The 19,328-nt window shown below is 64.0% G+C and overlaps 1 protein-coding gene across 1 annotated transcript in view; it reads left to right on the top strand.

Moving 5' to 3' along the window:
* Positions 1–1,786: 1,786 nt before the first annotated feature.
* KCNQ2 (potassium voltage-gated channel subfamily Q member 2) overlaps positions 1,787–19,328 on the top strand; it is a 49,458-nt gene continuing 31,916 nt past the window's right edge. The window contains exons 1-4 of the mRNA XM_072943615.1: positions 1,787–2,082; positions 17,928–18,018; positions 18,687–18,813; positions 19,085–19,260. Of these exons, the coding sequence (XP_072799716.1) occupies positions 1,787–2,082; positions 17,928–18,018; positions 18,687–18,813; positions 19,085–19,260 (690 nt within the window). The remainder of the gene's footprint in view (positions 2,083–17,927; positions 18,019–18,686; positions 18,814–19,084; positions 19,261–19,328) is intronic.

Below are 19,328 nucleotides of genomic sequence, written 5' to 3'. Positions count from 1 at the left end.
GGTCTGGAAGGCTCCTCCTCAGTACGACAAGGTGGCCCAAACCTTGTGGCATCTGCATGTCCGGTTTCTGAGGACTGAATGTGAGTGTCCCCCAGATGCGCCCCCTCCCCATGTAGACCTAGCATGTGTGGGGACCCAGTGGTCCCTTCTTTCCTTTTGTAACCCAGGTCCACCTCCGCCCCTTGAACTGACCAGGTTGGCGCCTCCTTCCTCAGCCTGGGCTCAGTGGGGGTGCCTGCAACCACTTGGGGCAAACCTACCTAATGCTGATGATCATAGCTAGTGACCAGGCATGGAGGCAGGCAGTTGGGGGTCAGAGGTGTGGCCCCAGGACGAACCTGTGTGCACAGGTATGTGTGTGGCATGAGCTGCAGTCCATCTCCAACCTTCTAGATGACCTGCATTGACCATTATGTTTTCTGCCCAATTAAAAAAAAAAAGCCCAGGCCACTGGCTTTGGAACCCAAAGGGCAAACAACACAGCTGCCCTGGAGCCAGGGGGCCTACTGTTTTAGCGGCTGAGTTACTTGAGGGGGCAGCACCAGGTGCTCAGCAGGGCCTTTCTCTCGGTAGACCCCACAGTAGACCCCACCACGCCGGATGGATGTGGGAGGGGCTGAATGTCATCAGGAGGGGCACCTGCCGGCAGCACCATCCCAGGTGTGCAGAGGGAGGCTCCCGTGGGCACAGGGGAGGCACTGACAGCATCAAGTGTGCAGGGACCCCTCAGGGGCTGAGGAAAGGGTCCTTTGGCCTTCCAGCAGCAGGGTCCAGAGCGACCCCTCAGGACATCCATGGCTAGAGGAGGCCAACTCTGCCGAGTCTCCTTTAAGGGGACAGCCTGCCGTCTGTGTCCAGAGCTTGCCCTCCTTTGTCCTGTACTGTGGCACCAGCGTCCCTACTGGCCTCAGGCCTAGGCCTTGCCTGAGACCCACCCTCCAATCCCCTGCTCCTGTGGCAGGCCCCTCTGGGGTCTGTAGAACAAAGACTTCGAGGTCCTCCAGGGGTGAGTCTCTCAGGCCTCGCCTTTCTGACCATCCTTGCCCCTCTCCCTGCCAAGAGACCTCTGCAAATGCCCGCCTTGCCCCTGCCCAAGATGCCTTCCTCAAGGCCCAGTTCAGGCTACCTCTTAGGTTCTCCCCAGACACCTCTCTGCACACCCAGGGGGCTGGGGTCTTGGGGGTCCTCATGCCTGGTTCATCTAGAGGCCAAGAGCATATTGTCCCCAGGCGGCTGGGTCATAGTCTGGCAAGAGCCGGTACCTGCCCCACTCCAAGGTGTCCAGTCCCAGGGCCCAGCTGGTAAGAATTCAACAGGGCTTGGGCCCTGGTACCGCTTGGGGAGCCAGAGAGAGCTGGGGGCTCTGCTCAGGCAGTGTGCTTGCCCGGTCCTGCTCACCCCAGGTGAGACCAGGGGGCCGATTCCCCCGTCAGGGCACAGGTGTCCGGGGAGCGGAAAGGGGTCCGCTTCCCTCATCTCTCTTCCCTCTCCTCCCGCCCTTTCCTTCCTGGGGCCCGCACGGCGGCGCAGGGGTTAACGGGGGGCGGGGCGAGGCGGCGGGCGGAGCCGGCGCGGCCGCGGGCCAGGAGCCCAGGCGCGCGGAGCGAGGTGGCCGCAGCGTCCCCGCGCGCGGCCCGGGGCCCGTAGGAGCGCGGAGCCGCCGCCGCCGCCGCCGCCGCCGCCTTGGCCATGCGGCTCCCGGGCTGGGGACCTGGGCTCGGGGCCGCGCCGCCCCCTACGCACCGCCCTCGCTGAGCCCGTGCCCGCCCGGGCGCCGCCCGGCACCATGGTGCAGAAGTCGCGCAACGGTGGCGTGTACCCCGGCCCGAGCGGGGAGAAGAAGCTCAAGGTGGGCTTCGTGGGGCTGGACCCCGGCGCGCCCGACTCCACCCGGGACGGCGCGCTGCTCATCGCCGGCTCCGAGGCCCCCAAGCGCGGCAGCATCTTGAGCAAGCCGCGCGCGGGCGGCGCGGGCGCCGGGAAGCCCCCCAAGCGCAATGCCTTCTACCGCAAGCTGCAGAATTTCCTCTACAACGTGCTGGAGCGGCCGCGCGGCTGGGCGTTCATCTACCACGCCTACGTGTGAGTGCCCACCCGCCGGGCGGCGGGCGCGGGTCGTGCGGCACCGCCGGGCAGGTCGGCTGCTGGCGGCCCGCAGCCGCGCAGCCGCGGGCCATGAGGGCCCGCGTCTGTCACACGGTCACACCGTGTGCCTGGGGTCCCATGGTTAAAGCGAAGGGAGGAGGTTGGAGAGCGACTTTGGAGATATCTGGCTAGAAGGAGTTCTGGGGTCTGGCGCTCAGGTCGGGGTAGGGGCGCCTGTCCCCCTCCCCCGCCCGCGGCCTGGTTGGGTTGCATCAGCCCCTCCCCCGCAGGATGGGGAGATGTGCAGCGCCCCAGCCTCCCCTCCTCAGCCCGAGAGGCCCCTCCCCACGGCCGCTGCACCGAACAAAGGCCAGCCTGGGAGGGAGGGCGGCGCTGCCTGTCCTGCCACTGGAGCCGGACTCCTGGGGGGGCCCCTCTACATGGGCTCCCCCAAGGAAGGAAGAGTGGGGGAGGGGCTGGCCTACCTTTCCCCATCCCCCCAAACCTCTCACTCTCCATCTGGGGTGAACTTCTGGGTTGCTGACATGGGGGAGGGGTCCTACTTGCTGAGCCCTAAGCTAAAGGCAGTTAGTTGGCCATCCTGCCCCCCTGTACCTGCATCCAGCCCTGGCTAGGCCTGCACCCCCCACTCCCCCCTCCACCCAGTGCAGCCCTGACCCCTCTCTGCAGCAGCCAGCTGGGGACCAGGTGTATGCTTGACACCCCTGCGCACATTCTGGGCTCTGGATCCCCTCCTTGGCAGAGCAGACCTCCAGGAGGAGGGGTGCCACCGTCCTGGGGCCCACCAGCCCTGGCCTTAGAAGGGGCTGTCAGTGTCCTCAGGCTGGGTGTTCAGGGAACTCCCGGCTCCTGGGGCAGGGCTGGTGGCCTCGGGCAGGTGTTGTGTGCACAGGGGTGTTTGTGTGTGTGGCATCTGTGCAGGAGTCGCTGCATGTGCGTGTGCCCCTGTGCCGTTGGCGTGCACAGCCTCTGAGCGTGCAGGCGCTCTCTCCCATCCCAGCTAGACTGGGACCGGGACTCGGCCATTTTGTATGAAAGAGGCATTTTGGGATGGGAGTGAGGGGTGGATTCTGGGAAACTGGCTCTGACCTGGTGCCCGCCCTGGGGTGAGGGGGTATGTGCCCCTTGAGTGTGCCTATGACTTGCCAGTGTGTGCTCTGGACAGACCTTGTGTGGAATGGGGGAGGAGACCCAGGAGGGAAACGCCAGGCTGCTGGCGGGGTGGGTGTGCTGGAGCGACCACAGCCCTGGGCGCTGTCCCCAGCCCCAGCGCTGAGCCACCCTGGGAGTTCCGAGAGGCACGGGCTCCCCTGGCACCAAGGTGGCAGCTCCCGCCTGCCCCCCGGGAGGTGGCCCTGGCTCTTCCCATGCAGGCATGCCCAGGTGTGCCCTGCATCCTTGAAAGAGCTCTGTGTCTCCTCATCCATGGCCTTCCTACCGCCTCCTCCCGCCCTGCCTGGCTGGGGCTCAGGGGTCTCCTTGGTCAGGCAAGACCTGGCCCGAGGTGACCTCCAGTACATAGACAGAGCCTGCCCCCACAGCCCACCCCGCCTGGCCTGTGGCGTGGCTGCTGGAGGACTCGTTGTGCTTTGGGTGTGAATGTCCCTGATGGTAGCCTTTCCTGGGTCCTGTCTGTGTGGCCTCTCCCTGCCTGGGCCTGAGTGGTCCACCTCCCTGTGTGTCCTGCGTCCTGACGGCTGCAGCACCTGGAACCGAGGACAGAGTGTGTGGGGCCGTGCATCAGGCAGCTGCCTTTGCGCGTGGGGTCTGTGCTGTCTCCTCCTTGGGTGTCCCTGAGTCGGGACAGAAGGGCCTGCTGCATGGGGGGCTCCAGTGGCAGTAAGCAGGGCACAGCTCCCCTGTCCCCAAGGCATTGTGGAGGTGAACCACGTGGAGTCTCCACTCTCCCAGGTCTGGCCTGGGGGCTCTCCCTGAACAGCAACATCTCTGTCCTGCTTGTTGCTCATTGGCTGTGCCCCAGCTCCCCAGGCCACTGTCCCTAGGTCCAGCCCACCCAACCCAGGAGGCCTCTACTGCCCCTGTGCTGGTCCCAGAGGGTGTGGCCTCCCCTGTGCACCTGCACCCTCCACTCCCACCCTGCATGGGCTGGCCCACGTCTGCATCAATCGGTTGGTTTGTTGATTCCTTAATTAAGCAAGTTCAAGTCCCTCTTGAGCTGGGCCTGGGGAAGCTGGTGGGGGCAGGGACTACAGTCCAGGGCTGGGGGCCCCTCCTGGGCCACCTTTCTCTGCCTTTCTCACCAAAGCCTGGCTTCTGGAAGGTGGAGATGTGCCGGGCCCTCTGGGTGTCCATGGGCAGCAGCTGTCAGAAGTGGGGAGGAGGCAGCCACCCAGTGGCCCCCAGGCTTGGTGGGCATCAGACCAGGCCTCCTCTCTTTGCGGAAGGGGCTGTCTCCGCAGCCGTGCCTCTGGGCATGGAGCCACGGCCATCACGCCCTCGCCTGTGAGCTTCTCCAGAAGCCCTTCTGGAGATGGGAGACTTCCCTGAGTCAGGGACGAAACAGCTCAGACCACCTCTCCCTGCCCTGCAGCCCCTGGAGGGTTCTCTCCTCTGCCCAGGCTGGAGGCAAAGCCGTCTCTGGGGGGGGGCAGGCCCCAGCCTGCATGAGTGTGCACCCAGACCTGGGTGGGCTTCTGGGGCACAGGCTCGCGTCCTCAGCGGTGGTGGGAGCCCTGTCTCGAGGAGCTGGGCCACGTGGGGTGGGGAAGGGTGTATTTCAGGGTCCCGTTGCCCGCCCTTCACACTCCGTGGCAGGTGTCTGGGCTCTGGGGGTCTGTGCACCTCAGGACCAGGCATCTTTACAGAGAATTTTCTAGGTGCGGTTTTCATGAGTTTCTCAAAGGGCATGTGACCTACAGAAAAGGCCCCGGACCATCCTAGGTACGCGTGTCTGGGTACACGGGGCTCCTAGTTTACTCACCTGCTCCAGGAGAGCCCTTGGGGCTCCTTTGAGAGCCCGCAGGTGGGAGCTGGGAGCGGCAGTCAGTCTATCCCCGGAGGCGGGGGTAGGGGGGTCTCAAGTTAGGTGGGAGAGGGACCGACACCTGCTCTGGGCCTGCCGTGTGCGGGGCTCAGGCGTCTCTCACTTTGCTGGCCCTCGCTCGCTGTGGGGAGACCGAGGCCAAGACGGTCGAGTTCCGGATTTGCCTACTGGCGCCCAGAGGGGTCTCTGCCCAGCGGCGCAGCTTGGGGTGCAGATAAATTGACGTTTCCAACATCCTAAAACTACTCTGAGTTGTCAGGATGAAACCGTGTTTGAAGTAGGCCAGATGGAAAGTGCTGGTGACAGCAGAGGGTGGGGCTGACCCCCGGAGGCTGGGGCCCCCTGGACCACCGGCCTTTGAGAGCCCCCCACCCCACCCCGGGCTGGTCCGTCAAGCCCTTTCCATCCTCGGGTGTCACCCAGGGGCGTCTTTGGAGGCTGACGTATCGGGGGCCCATGGCTGGAGGCTGCTGGGCAGCTGTGGTCATGGCAGTGGGATGGGGACCTGGAGCCCCAGGGCCCTGCTCCAGTCCCCTGCATGGCCTTGGATGACCCATGTGGGTCCCATAGCCCGGCTCACCTTCTGCCCCCAGCAGGCGAGCCTGGATGGGAGGCGGAGTCGGGACCCCCGTGCTGGCCGCTCTTTCCTTGGTCTGACCGCATCTGAGGGCGAGCGTGGGCTCAGGCTAGTGGCCAGGGTCTCTGCCGACGGGTGTTCTGCTTCCGAGCAGGGGACTGGAGCCTGAACGGCTGAATTCTCACCTTCTTTCAGGTCCCAGACCTCCCTACAGCCCCGGGGAGGAAGTGGCTGCTGATTGGAGAGACATACGGAAATTTCCCCAAAGGTGAAAGCAGGGGGAGGGTGTGGTTTCCGGGGAAACCGGGGCTCAGCAGGCTGTCCCGGCTGTCTGGAGACCTTGGCCTCCTTGTCGGATTTCTCACCCACGACCGTGAACTGTTTCTTCGTCACTGTGTCTCATTACACTGTGGAGCGAATCCCACAGACAGTCTCTTGTCTTCAAGGCAACGGGGCAGGTCAGAGCCCCTGTTCTTGACGGTGCGGCAGACTGGAGCAGAGAGAGCCTGTTTTACTGGAAATCAGTCAGACATCAAAGCGGGTCTCCGTGGAGACTCAGAAGCAGGCCTTCGGCGCGGGCACAGCCTCTGAAGAGGCGTAAGTCCCGGAACGTTTTCAAAGAGACCGAATCGCTTCCCAGAGCACAGGCTGAGTCCGGTGGTCGGTAGAGTGTTCAAGGTGGTGTTTCCCCAGCTCGCTTCGGTCAGTAAATGATCTTCAGACCTTGTCAATTCTGCACTCCAGCCTGTCCACGGAGGCCCAGCATGTCTGTGTATCAGTGTCACTCACAGGATGCCCTGAGTCCCTGCCACCGAGAGCCGCAAGGCTGGCCTCCACCCCCCAGGAGGCACATTCTGACGCCCTGGAGAGGAAACAGAGTCCAGAGGACGAGGTTTCTTGGGCATTTTATGGAAGGTGAGAAGGTGGGGGAGGCAGGGGAGACCACATGGAAGATGAACCTCTTTACAGAACATTGCGGAGGGACACGCAGCAGGTGTGCTGGGCCGCCTGAGAGTCTCCTGGAGGTCGGGCGGGAGGGGAGGGGCCAGAGGCCAGGCTGAGCCTGTTGAAGGGCCAGGCTGGTGGGTGGACTCTGGGCTGGATGCTGCATCAGGAGGACGCTGGCATCTTGTTACTGCATGTGCCGACATCTGGTTATGACAAACAGTGGTGCCCAGGCTACCTTGCAGGTGGGACGCGCGAAGCATTCTGGAGCATGAACGTAGGCGTAAGCCAGGTGCTCCCTGGGTGGACGTTGCTGGGTGTGCGCGTCAGTGACACACGTCACCTCTTCACTCCCACGCCCCCTGCGAGGTGCGATGTGAGGGTATAACCAGTGGAAACGGTTCAGAGGGCGTGTGTGGCAGAGGATGGTGAGTGGTGGGGGCCGCGGGCTCTGCCTCCACCAGTGCTTCCGAGTTGGGGCCCGCATCTCCTCGTCTGTGACGTGGGGACAGTTCCGTGCTGGCCTCCTGTGACTCGCTCAACGCTTGGTGTGTGTGGTGTTCGGGGGGCTTCTGGCTATCGTCCCATCTGCGTGATTGTGGCTCGGTCGGGAGAAAGGCAGACGAAGGCGGTTGGAGGCTGGTGCGTCTTGGACAACACCCTGGGCCGCCTGCCCCCACCCAGTTCTCAGTCCAGTTGGCCAGTGGCGGGACCTGGATGGAGAGGTTTGGGGCTGCTGTTAACTGGACCTCATGATTAGGCACGGGGCCCCGGTCTGACGCTGTGCGTTTGCCCAGGGGGCCTGGCCGTTTTCCTAAAGGAGACCGCTTGCTCCATGGCTGCCTGGGTTTGGGAGAGGCCTTCTGTCCACAGCTGATGGACTCACGGCCCCAGCATCCTGAACCTCTGAGCAGGGAGGCCGGGATGGTTTTGGCTTGAAAACCACCATTGTGGGCAGGTTGTACCAGTGGGTGCCCTAGACCGTAAAGGGGACGTCAGATTTCCACGTGGGATATGTCCCCATGAGCACCCCCTCTCTCCTAAGCTGTTGTGTGGTGACTTGGTGCCATGTGGGTCCCTGCACATGGGAGTCGCCTGCCGGTGGGGCTGCTCCTTCCCTAAGGCTGGATCTGCGCCGTGCTTTCCAACGGCGGTTTGCTGACAGTTCTGGCGGCCTCCAGAAACGGGCCTCACCTGCTCCATGCGGCGTCCTCGTGGCGTGGCCACGGGCCCCCCGCCAGCAAGGCCAGGCCAGCTTGGTCAGGACCAAGGAAGGAAAAAGAGGGTTATGTAGCCCCTGAAACCCCTTGTGGTGAGGTGGGTGCTTGCAGGAGAGGCTCGGGGCAGCGAGATCACTACTTCTGAGGCCTGTCTGTTCCTCACCTGAGCTAAGACAGTCACAGCCACGGAGTTGGAAGGAGGGGCCCAGGGGCTGGTCAGCAAACGGACTGGTCAGGAGTTAGAGAGGGAGGACCGGGGTCTTTGTTGCTTGAAGCTGGGATGCACCATGCTATTAATTCATCTGGGAGGAAACAGGACCGGACACTCGAGGGTCACATGCCCTGGCTGGGCCGCTCTGGGACCTGCGTTCCTCGTGCGGCTGCAGGGCTCATGTCCCCCACCTCGACGCTGGTGAGCTTGTGTGGCTCCCTCTGCAGCCAGCCAGGGCCCTTGGGGGACACAGGCCCCAGCATCCCTGCCTGTGAAGGCCTGGGCTTGGCAAAGTGTGGGTTCTGTCACGGAGAAGGGTTCCCACGAGAACGGGCAGGATGGTGCCCAGTGGAGAACAGGGACGATGACTTGCCTCCTGCCAGGTGTCGTGACACTGAGGTGGGGGGCCCAGGTGGGCCAGTGCAGTAACCGAACCGAGACCGCGCGCTGGCGAGCGAGGCCGCCAGCTCTGCATCTTGGCTGGTGCAGCGCGGGGGCTGCGCCTTCTTCAGCAGCCCCGAGCACTGTGGGGAGACCCCTGGTCCGGGGCAGGTGACCTATGCATGATGGGGCTCTCACTGCTCCCCAGCCACCGGCTGTGCAGAGCCTTAGCCCCACTGCCCAGCAGCTGCAGTTGGCCAAAGGGAGGGGGTGCAGGCGGGCAGGCGGAGCCTTTTCCGGCAGCACTTTGCAGAGGCCGTGGTGGTTGGGGGCCGCGGTGGTTGGGGGCCGCGGTGGCTCCACTTGGGGGAGCGGGCGGAAGGGCCCGGGTTCCAGGCTCTCAGTCCTGAGTCTGACTTTTGTCTCTGGGACGTGCTCAGAGCTGAGAATCTTTGGGCTCAACCAGTTACTGGCTTGAATAAAATTAGGTCTTTAATTTTTTGGATTACCCGGAATAATTTTGTAAATGTACCAAACAGCATTGGTTCCAGAAAGTCCTGCTGGAAGCGATTGGAAACACAGTGTGTCCAGAGATCCCTTACTCACTGGTGGTGGCGGCGGGTCACAGCTCCCAGGGCCCGAGGCGGCCGCCCGCAGGGAGTGTCCTTCAGGTGGTTCTGGTGTCTGCTGCGAGCAGCCCCCTGCCCAGGCCCCACCCTCCTCCAGGCCCTGTCTGGTCTGCCCTTTCCTCCACAGAGCCTCAGTCTTGACCTTTTGAGTTTGCTTTTCCATTCAGGTTTGGAAAAAAATATTTGAAGGGTTTGTAGGAGGGTAAGGCCTATTTCTCCTGGGACCCCAGGTTTTGAGGGGAGGAAGCTGGGTCACCAGGAGGGGATGTGGAAGTGGGAGGAGCCGCGGTGAGCACTTGGCTGATCCGTGCAGAGCCCTGAGCCAGGCGTCCAGTCAGTGGACAGGTCACCACAGGAGCCTGGCCACATCCATGGGGGGTTAGAAGCCTGTTCACCCCAGAGGTGAGCCTGGTGTGGGATGTGGAGCTCAGCCTGTGGCAGGGGTGGGGGCGGGGGGCCGGGTCGTGTAACCGGGTGGGTGACACAGGGGAGGGCCATGCCGGGCACTGGCCATGGTCCTGAGCACAAGCCCCCAGCCGTCTCTCCGTCGGGGCTCAGGCCCAGGGAGAGCTGGGGCTTGGCCCATTGCTGCTGGCACAGGGTGGGGCTCTCGGGGCCGACACCCGGGCACGGCCACTCCTCCATCTCCAGACTCAGCCATTGTGCTCCCAGGACGCGTCCCTCCTCATTAGGGTTCTCCAAGATGGTCCCCTCTGGTCTGTGCGGTTTAATTAGCTGAGAGCTGAATTAATATTGTGTGCACGGAAAGCATGTGTTTCGGCCCAGGCGATGGGCAGGCAGCACTGCACAGCCTGAGCGGGGGCACCGATGGCTCTTAGGAGAATGCTCGGTTGTGCTCTATTATCTTTTCTGATTTCGGAAATAATACATGTCCACTGCAGGAAACGGGGAAGACGCGGAAAACCCGAGGGGGAACGTTTGTCTGTTCCGATGTGTTTCCGACCGTCTGTGCCCATCTCTCCTTCCTTACAGGAGGCAAAACTCAGACTCTGCTGTCCTCCTCTGTGTTAACCACGTGCTGTGGCAACAGATGGGCCGCCCATGGGCGAGTGTTCGCTTTGCCTCTGTCGTCAGGGCTCCCGGTGCTCCCTGGGGCAGGGGACGAGGTGGCCTGTCCCCGACCCCTCACCCTGCGCCCTCGCTGGCTTACACCTGGGGAGCAGATGGCGGCAGTGGGTGCTGGCCTGGGGCAGGCCCCCGAGTGAGAGCATGCCTGGCGGCCACCCGGGGTCAGGACCAGGGCTGCCCTGGGAGGGGGTTGTTAAAACGAGGTCCTGCCCATGGGTGAGCCCTGTGTCGCTGGAAGCGTGTAAGTGGAGACTGAGAGAACGCTGGGAGTGGTTTAGGGGACCAGTGAGCCAAGAGCTGGGGAGCCTGGGGGGTGGGCCAGACAGAGAAACACTAGGAGGGTCTGCAGAAAGAGTCTGGGGGAGACTGACATGGGGGAGGCAGGTCTGTGAGGGGCCCTGGGTCAGCAGAGCTGTTGCGGGGGGCCCTGAGCACCTGCGTGAGTTCCTATGCTCACGAAGGGGATGTTAGATGCCAGGGGTGTGGCCCACACGGACCCCCTTGTTGGGGGAAGAGCACCCCCTGAAAACTGGTGTCTGCGCAGTGAATTACAAGCTCTGTAATCGCATCCTGATCGCAGAGGCCTGTCCACAGCAGTACTGCCCTCGGGGAGCCCCTCCCTACCCCGCTCCTGGGCAGGCTCCACACAGCGGGGCCGAGACCCGGCAGGGCGGGGCTGTGGGACCTGCAGGGGCAGGAGTCAGCCGTGCTGGTCTGGTTAGGCCAGCTCCGGACGGGGCAGGGCAATCGAGGGACCTGAAAGGTGCGTGTGTCGGGGGCGTGTGTGGCAGGCCAGGGAGACACACCCAAGGACGGGCCCCCAGAGTGAGCCGGGGTCAGGGGAGACTGGGGCTTGTGAGGACAGAGCCCAGAGGAGACCATGGGAGGGGTGCTCCGCCACCAGCTCGGGAAACCGACTGGCCAGTGGCTGCCCACTCCCCGCAGGAGGCTGCCTCATGTGTTGGTGCTGAGGCTTCACGGGGTGGGGGCTGGGACTGTTCCCGGACAGACCCCCCCCAGGACGGGGTCGGGCCCCTGGCAGGGGGGCGGGGGCGGGGTGTCTGGGGGGAGGTGGTGGCTCTTCCCACCCAAATCTGTGCCGACGCAGGGGGGCCCAGGGCCCAGGTTGTGGGGGGCACTGCCGGGCACAGGCAGGCAGGCGGGGCTGGGCTGCTGCTTCAGGCCTCAGCGGCCTGGCCTGTTCTCTTTCCTGTACCTGAGGTGAAGTGCACGGGACACACAGGGAGCCATTTTCAACCAGTTTGGTGGCATTCAGTGTGTTCACAGTGAGGTGTCTTTTTCTCACCCCATAAAGCGCCACAGCCCCTGTAGGTCCCTGTCTCCCCACCTCTGGCCCCTGGAGCCGGATTCCGTGTTCTTGACTTTTCATGTGAGCAGGTCGCATGCCCTGTGGCCTGGCGTGTCTGTGTCCTCTCACTGAGCATCGTGTTTCCAAGGTCCATCCAGGTTGTGGCGGGTGTCGGTGCTTCACTCGCCTCAGGCTGAGTCGCGCTCCGCCGTGGACGGGCCCCCAAGTCCACCACTCATCTGCCGATGACTGAGCCCCTCTGCCTCGGTCTGCGGTGCCCAGACTGTGGGACGTGGCAGTTCAGGTTTCTGTGCGGAGACACGCAAGCGTTTCTTGTGGAACTGCAGCCTTGTTTTTAATGAGCTGCATTTCCCACCTCATGGGCTCAGACGTGGCCAGGCCCCCCGGGGCCAGCTGTGCCCTCCTGGTCTCGGGACCTCCAGGCTGGCCTTTGGAAGCCTCTGCGTTCCTTGGGACACAGGTCTCCTGTCCATGGCCACTTCTTGGCTCCTTACTCCTGAACTGTCCAGTGGGTATACGCCTTCGAGCTGAGGGCACTGCTGTGTGTGGGCTCTGGCCGTGCACTTGGGGGCCTGTGAACAGAGTGGGCGAGGAGGGTGCTGGTGCTAGGAGGGTCGAGGCCCCAGGAGAGAAACTGAAGAGAGTTGGGGGCTGGGCAACCTCTCAGAGACGGTGATGTTGAAGGTAAATCCTGGACAGGAGGAGGAGGCAGCCTTGTGACAGACGTGCTGGCAGAAGAACATTCCAGGTGGTGGAGGAGAAGGTGCAAAGGGCCTGGGGCAGGGAAGCTGGCTTGGTGAGGCCCAGAAATAGGCAGGAGGGGAGCAGGCGCTCTTCCTGTGGTCTTAGTGTTGGTGGGGGCCACAGGTGGCAGGAATGGGGGTTGGACAGCTGTGACACAGTCGGGGCACAATGGATGGGACGGCTGAGGTGAGCTCTTGGGAGGGAGGACCTCTGACTGGGGGCTGTGAGCCTGGTCGGGGGTACTGTTGTCTCTGAGAAGGGTGGGGGTGGGAGGCAGAGGGAGAGCCCAGGGCATGGGTGTGGTGGGGTCAGGTGTCCGATGCTGCCTGGTATGTGTGTGAGTGGGCTCTGGTGTGGGATGGGGAGGGTGCGCAGGTGAGCCTTTGATTCTACAGTCTGCGTGTGGACAGGTGACCAATGGACAGCAAATCACCCGAGTGGAGCAATGTCTCCTGGACGGAGTGGGAGGCGCCTGGGGAAGTGGCTTTACTGTGTGCTGAGCCAGCAGATGTGCCGCCAGGGCCCCGAGTCCCCCCATCCCGGCCCGCCCCCGAGTGGCAGCTCCCCCCACACCCTGTGACTTCCCGAGCACCTGGAGCTTCACCGAAGATGCCCAGTCTTTCTGGGGGGTCTGGGATCTGCAGTGAGCAAGGTGGGGCTGGGGGTCCCTGTGAACCTAGAGCTTCTGGTGGGTGAATGGTTAGGGACTGGTGCTTGGGGAGGTTAGGACCCCAGACCACCAGAGCCCCCAGTCCTGGACAGTACTCACGGCTGAGGCTTTGGGGGACACTGGCTGTTCAGAGGTCACTGGCCAGTGGGGGTCATCAAGGGGTCCCCTGAGTGTGCCTTCCTGCCCTGGGTGTGGGGCGAGAGGGGGGCTGGATGGGGGAACTGGTGTGGAAAGGCCACAGACGTGATGTGCCCTCGGGTCCAGCTGGGAAAGGGGCTGGAGCAGGGTGGGGGTGGGGTGGGGCAATGGAGGTGAGGCCCGTCGGTGGAGGCCTGCGGGTCTGAGGCATTTATTGAGCACTTGCTGTGTACGAGGGTCCCTCAGGCTCTGGGGGTTCTCCGATGAGCAGGCTCAGACAGGGACGGGCTGCAGTGGGCTGGGGGTGGGCTGACCATGGGCTCTGGGAGAGGGGTCTGTGCATGGTGGTCTCAGGCATGTGGCCTCCTGCTCCCTCTGATCCTGGTGGGATCTGTGTGATTCTTTGCATCTGGTTTGCACCTGGAGCAGCCGTCAGCAGTCCAGGCTTCCCGTCGCTCCCAGAGGTTGGAAGTGGCAGTGGGTCCTGGGGGCAGAGCAGTTTATTAGGGGGTGAAATTAGATTCCAGGCTGCAGCGCCAGCCGCAGAATGGACGATGCAGCGGGAGGTTCCCTGGGGAGCCGGGTGTGGGCCTGGACCTGAGGGGACCGCGGTGGCCTCGCACTGGCTGCTTCTCCCTCCCATCTCCCTCAGGTTCCTGGGCTGTGTGGCCCCCAGGGAGACACAGCCTTGTTGGAATGGGCGTCATTGTGGGGAGACCCCTCCCCTGGAAGGGGTGCTCAGGCTCGACCCCATGGGGTCACGGTGAGCTGCTTTACAGCCTTGTTTTTCTCATCTGTGAAATGGACGAGCATCTCCCTGTCTGCAGGGCTGTCATGATTCTAGCCTGGGGGTGGTGCTGTGTGTCGGGGACCCCTCCCCACCCTCCTGTCCCAGCTTTGCCGGCCGGGGGCCGGGTGAGCGAGTGGTGCTGGTGACATGCCCCGCTTTCCTCTCAGCCCTGCCGGTTGCTTGCGAAAGGTTTGTTTCCTTAAATACGTAAAGTGAGATTAATGACCACTGCCCTCTCCCAAGCTGGCCTTTGGAGGGAGTGGGGGGTCTGGGCTGAGGGACCGACCTCCAGTGCTCTGTCCCCGCCTGGGCTGCATCGCCAGCCCTCCCTGGCGCCCACCCCCTCCCCATGGTGAAGTGGGCGTCAGATGTGGGAACAAGGTGGCAGAGGCTTTGTCACATTTTTCTAGAAAAGAAATACTGCCTGCAGTCCGATGTGGGGGGGGCAGGGGGGAGATCCAGAAGCAGAGGTCTCTCTCTTGAGGCAGGGGCTGTGCTTCCCGAGAGTTTAGGGGCAGGCAGAATTCACAGCGCACGCCAGGAACTGCGGGTGTGGCGGTGGCTGCCTGCCGCAAGGTGTGGGTGTTGTCAGGCCTCGACTGGGGTCTCCTCTGCTGGCGTCCATCCAGCCTCCACCACCCTCCGTTCCTCTCACCACCTCCTACCTCCCTGGGCCCCTCCCCACCTGTCTCCCCAAACATCAGAATCCCTGCGCTCAGGACCCCGCCGGGCCTCCACCTGTTTTAAGAGAGGGGTCCACCTCCCCCAGGATGCAGGCGGCAGAAGCCCCTCCTGAAGCCTGGCTGAGGTCTGTCCTGCTGTGGGTGAAGACAGTCTGTTTGCTGTGGATCCTGCAGTGCTGGGGCTTGTGAACTGGGTGCTCTGGCTGGCGCACACCTGGGTGTGCACCTGGGACGAGGCTGTTCTGGCCGAAGCTCACTCTGCAGGTGGCTGCCTTCCCCACTGCTCAGGTGAGCGTGGTCTGAGGTCCTTCCCCTCCCAGCTCCGCTTCCTGAGCCATCTCGGCCCCTGGAGTCTGGGGCTGGGAACCAGCTGCTTGAATTGCTTGTCTCCTTGGCAACCGCAGCCAGGGAAGCATCTTGATGTTGAATTCATTTTCATAATTAGCCTCGGTTGTAGGAGAACCACCGTGTCCTGCCTCCCTGCCTTTCTTTCCTGAAACAGCCTGGAGAGTTCCTGGGTTGGAAGGCCTGGGAACCCTTCCCGTAGGGCCCCGAGGCCTCGGTCTGGATGTTGGGGGGACGCTCAGGTGGTGCTGGGCTTGAGGCCAGAGGCGAGCCCCTACCTTGCAGCTGAGGGGTGGGACCCCCAGCCTGCGGGCGGGTGGAGCGCCTCAGCTAGCTGTCCTGGGGGGGAAGCAGACCCAGCTACCAGCCCCCCCCATTTTCTGGGGCCTGTGGGTCAGCACGCAGCACCCCCCGGTGGTGTCAGTGGTGTCCCCTGTGCATCTGCCCAGCTCCTCTCCCGAGGGGGTTCTGGTCCATCTCTCCTGAGCCTGCCATCAGCCAGGACCCAGAATGACCGGTCGCCTTTGGGCAGGGAGGCCCCTGCCTGGCTCAGACTCCCCAGTGTCTCCTGGAAGCGGCGGAGCCAGGACCCCGACATAACTCCAGCAGGTGACCACTTGATGGGCTGTGGAGCTGTGGGTGGTCACCCTTGCTGTCCCGTGGGAGGGCGATGCTGGGGTCTGAGCCAGCGGGGCTGGGCCCCAGTGAATTGTCCCTATGACCGAAGATGCTGAGTCTAGGGACTGTGAGGCCAGAGGCAGAGCCCCTACCGGCCTCTCGTAGCCTCAGCTGCCCCGTCTCTAAATGGGTGTGAGCACCGGAGGTCTCAGGTCCAGGAGGTGGCTGGGCGCTGGTCACTGTGGTGCCTGCGACAGGAGGAGGTCTGGAAAGGTTTTCCCGTCATTCAGCTGCCTGGAAGAGTGGCTGAGGGGTGGCGGGAAGTCACCATGCTCTGGAGGTGTTCCTCTCTTGACCTGCAGGGTCCTAGAGGTGTGGGTGGGGATGCGGGCGCCCGTGGGACTGTCTCTGCTCTGGGACGTGATAGGGTGACAGGGACGCGTTCAGCTGCCTGGCTGTCTCCTCCTCATGTCCGAGTGGGCGGGTGGCCTCTTCCCGAGTGTCTGACCTGCTGCCGCCGCTGCACACCACCAGGACGTGCCATCTGTGGCCATCTGTCCCCAAACAGCAGAAACAAATCTTGGAGTGTCGCCGGCACTTTTGGGAGGGGGCCGTCTCCCAGGCCCGCTTCTCGGGAGCCAGCCCTCCTCCCCCTGGCCACGGGACCTTCCGGCTGCAGCTGTGGGTTTGTCTCCTGAATTGCTGGCCTGGTGCCCGGCATCCTGGCCACTGCCTGCTGGGAAGGGCTGCGCTTCCATACAGCGTGGGTGAGTCATTCTGGAATGTTCCGAGATGCTGGTCAGAGCCGCCCTCGGGAAGCAGGGCTGAGAGAGGGTCTGGTCACCTCGGGACCTGGGCCTTGTCTGTTTGACTTTAGGGAAGTGATTTTATACCACACGAGGTGCTGGCCTTCATGGGCACAGCCCTGGACTCTGAGTCTCCCCGACAGGGTCCTGGACACACTGTCCACCTCCACGCCCAGCCACCCGCCTTGCTCTTCGCTCTGCCAGGAGCTCCCTTCCCTTCTCCCCTGATGCCCACCAGCTCTTCACCCTGCGGTGCTGTGTGCACCTCCGCAGGGAAGCCTGCTGGGTTATGTGTCCCCCCGGGCTCCTGCATCACAGTGCTGAGCTGAGCCGGGTCCAGCTGCCCCTCTGAGTGGGCAATCCTGTCAGTCTCTCCCACCGCCCAGGCCTCCGGAATCCTGACCCACAACCCAGGGTCTCCTCCAACCCTGGCAGGCCCCTCTGGGCACGTGGGCTCCTTCCCACCAAGAGCTGGGAGAAGATACCCCCAGGCAGAGAATTACGAGCATGAGGCACACGAGATATCTGGACTTTTTTTCCCAGGACTCAGCTAATTGGATAAATTGGCTAATGAGCAAAGGAAATTAATTGCGACTTTGAAATGTGACCGTTTCCCCGCGTGCATCCGCCTGCTCCAGTGGCCCTTGTTATCCGCTACCAGCGCCTCTGCCTGGGAGCTGGGGGCGTGCTGGGAGGCGGGGAGGCACCAGGTTGGCCCAGTGGGGGCAGCACTCTCTGGGCCTGCTCGCCAGGCCTCTTCAGGGCATGTGGGCAGGGCTGCTGGAGGTGCCTGGATCCTCCCAGGCTCGGTGTTCTCGGTGTCGGGCCCCCGCTCGGTGGTGCCGGCAGGATGCCCATCTGGACAGGGCGGGGCTGGCCCGAGCCCGTGTCGCTGTGGCTGCCCCGGGGTTGGCCTGTGCCGTGTGGCTCTGAAGGGTCTCATCCCCCGTCTCCACCAGGGAGGCTGGTGGTCTTGCCTCCTCGGGCCGGTGGAGCTGGGGTGATGAGGGAGTCCTGGGCGGTGAAGATGTGGGAGGGGCGTGGTGTGCAGGCCCCTGTCCAGTGTTTCACACCACGTACTCTGTGCCTCTCAGGAGCCCTGGACCCCGTTCTCAGCCTTCAGGGGCTCTGTTCCCTAGCTTCACTTTGTCCACTTTGGTGGGACACACTGGACAGGGCCTTGGAGTCCACTCCTGCTGCCCAGCGGCTCTCAGTTCCGTCAGTCGGGAACTGCGGACGCAATCTGGGCGTCTGGGATGGGTGTGTGTGCAGCTGGTGTTAACTGCTCCTGAGCCTGGGGAGGAGCCGGTTGTGGGCGAGGAGAGGGATGGCCCTGTATGGGTGCTTTCTGCAGGGGCGGGCTGTGGGGTCTGCGCCTTTCTTGTTTCCAGGGCAGCCCGGCAGGCGGTGCTCCCCGTTTTCTCTGAGAGCTCTGTGGACTCTCCCGAAGCACGTGTCTTCAGGGCTGCAGCCAGACAGACGAGGGACAGAGGGGAGCGTGGTGGGCTTCCCGGTGGGCAGCCGAGGCCCAGGTGGCCGCTGTGGGCCCGGGCAGCTGCCGGGTGTCCCCCTCTGCTCTGCCGGGGGCTCTCCCGGCTCTGGGCCCGGCCTGGCTGACCCCCCGCCCCCCCGCCCCCCCAGGTTCCTGCTGGTCTTCTCCTGCCTCGTGCTGTCCGTGTTCTCCACCATCAAGGAGTACGAGAAGAGCTCGGAGGGCGCGCTCTACATCCTGGTGGGTCCCCGGGGGGCACAGCCTGTCCCCCTCCCCTGCTGCTCTCATCCCCAGACCGTCCTCCCTGCAGCCGGGGCCCTGCTCTTCTGGCTCCAGCCTGGTGGCCCTCGGTCCCCCGCTCCCGTCCTGACATTGGTGCTGGCGCAGGTTGGCAGCCCCCCCGCCCCTCTCCCCAGCCCCCGCAGCACCTGGTCCTGCTCCAGCTTGGTCCCGGCCCCTCCCCGTGTCGTCACAGCACTGACAGCACCCCTACCCCGCCCCGCCGTCCTCACCGCCTTTCCCACCTCCCGTTCTCCACCTCAGGGGGCGGGGTGTTCCCCAGCAGATGTGGGTTTGGGCTGGGGGTTGCTACGCTCATAGCAGCCCCATGATGGGTAGGGGCGGGCGCCATGGCAACCACAGGGTAACCTTGGTGTTGCTATTGGCGATGGAGGGGCCAGCCCGCAGGGAGGCTGAGCCTGCTTCCAGGGGCACCTCTGGGGGGCCTCCCCCCCCACCTGCCCTGCCCTTTGTTCTGGGCTACCCCAGGCCTGGGGGCCCCACCACTCGGCAGTTACCTGAAACCCTCTATCAGCTTCGCCCTCTGTGCCCCACCTACACACCAGACACACAGGACAGGGGCCCCCACACGCACACTGGCGGTGTCTCAGCTTTGGCTTCCCCTGCAGGAAATTGTGACCATTGTGGTGTTTGGTGTGGAGTACTTTGTGCGGATCTGGGCTGCAGGCTGTTGCTGCCGGTACCGCGGCTGGAGGGGGCGGCTCAAGTTTGCCCGGAAGCCCTTCTGTGTGATCGGTGAGGCCCGGTGGGGGTGGGGGGGCCGGGCTGGACCCTGGCTTTGGGAAGGACCTGGGTGTCGTGTTGGCTCTAGGGGCGAGGGGCAGGTGGGACCCCGTGACCAACTTCTCGTGGAAGCCTGCTCTCTGGGCGTTGAGCCCGTGGTTAGCGTGGCCGAAGTGCAGGGAGCCAAGGTGCCGGGCAGCTGTGCCCAGGCTGGCACTTCATGTGCGCCCCTCTGTCCACCTTCCCGGAGCCGGGCTCACCCTGCGCTCGCTGTCTCCCGCAGACATCATGGTGCTCGTTGCCTCCATCGCGGTGCTGGCCGCCGGCTCCCAGGGCAACGTCTTCGCCACGTCCGCGCTCCGGAGCCTGCGGTTCCTGCAGATCCTGAGGATGATCCGCATGGACCGGCGTGGCGGCACCTGGAAGCTCCTGGGCTCCGTGGTCTACGCCCACAGCAAGGTGAGAGCCAGTGCTGCGCCGAGGGCGGCAGGCCCTGCCGGGCGGGGCGGGAGGTTCTGTTTCCTCCA

This window comes from Vicugna pacos, chromosome 19 (assembly GCF_048564905.1).
Source record: "Vicugna pacos chromosome 19, VicPac4, whole genome shotgun sequence".
In the NCBI taxonomy this organism is placed as follows: domain Eukaryota; kingdom Metazoa; phylum Chordata; class Mammalia; order Artiodactyla; family Camelidae; genus Vicugna; species Vicugna pacos.
Note: the sequence above shows the minus strand (reverse complement) of the source record. Positions and strands in the feature narration are given on the sequence as shown.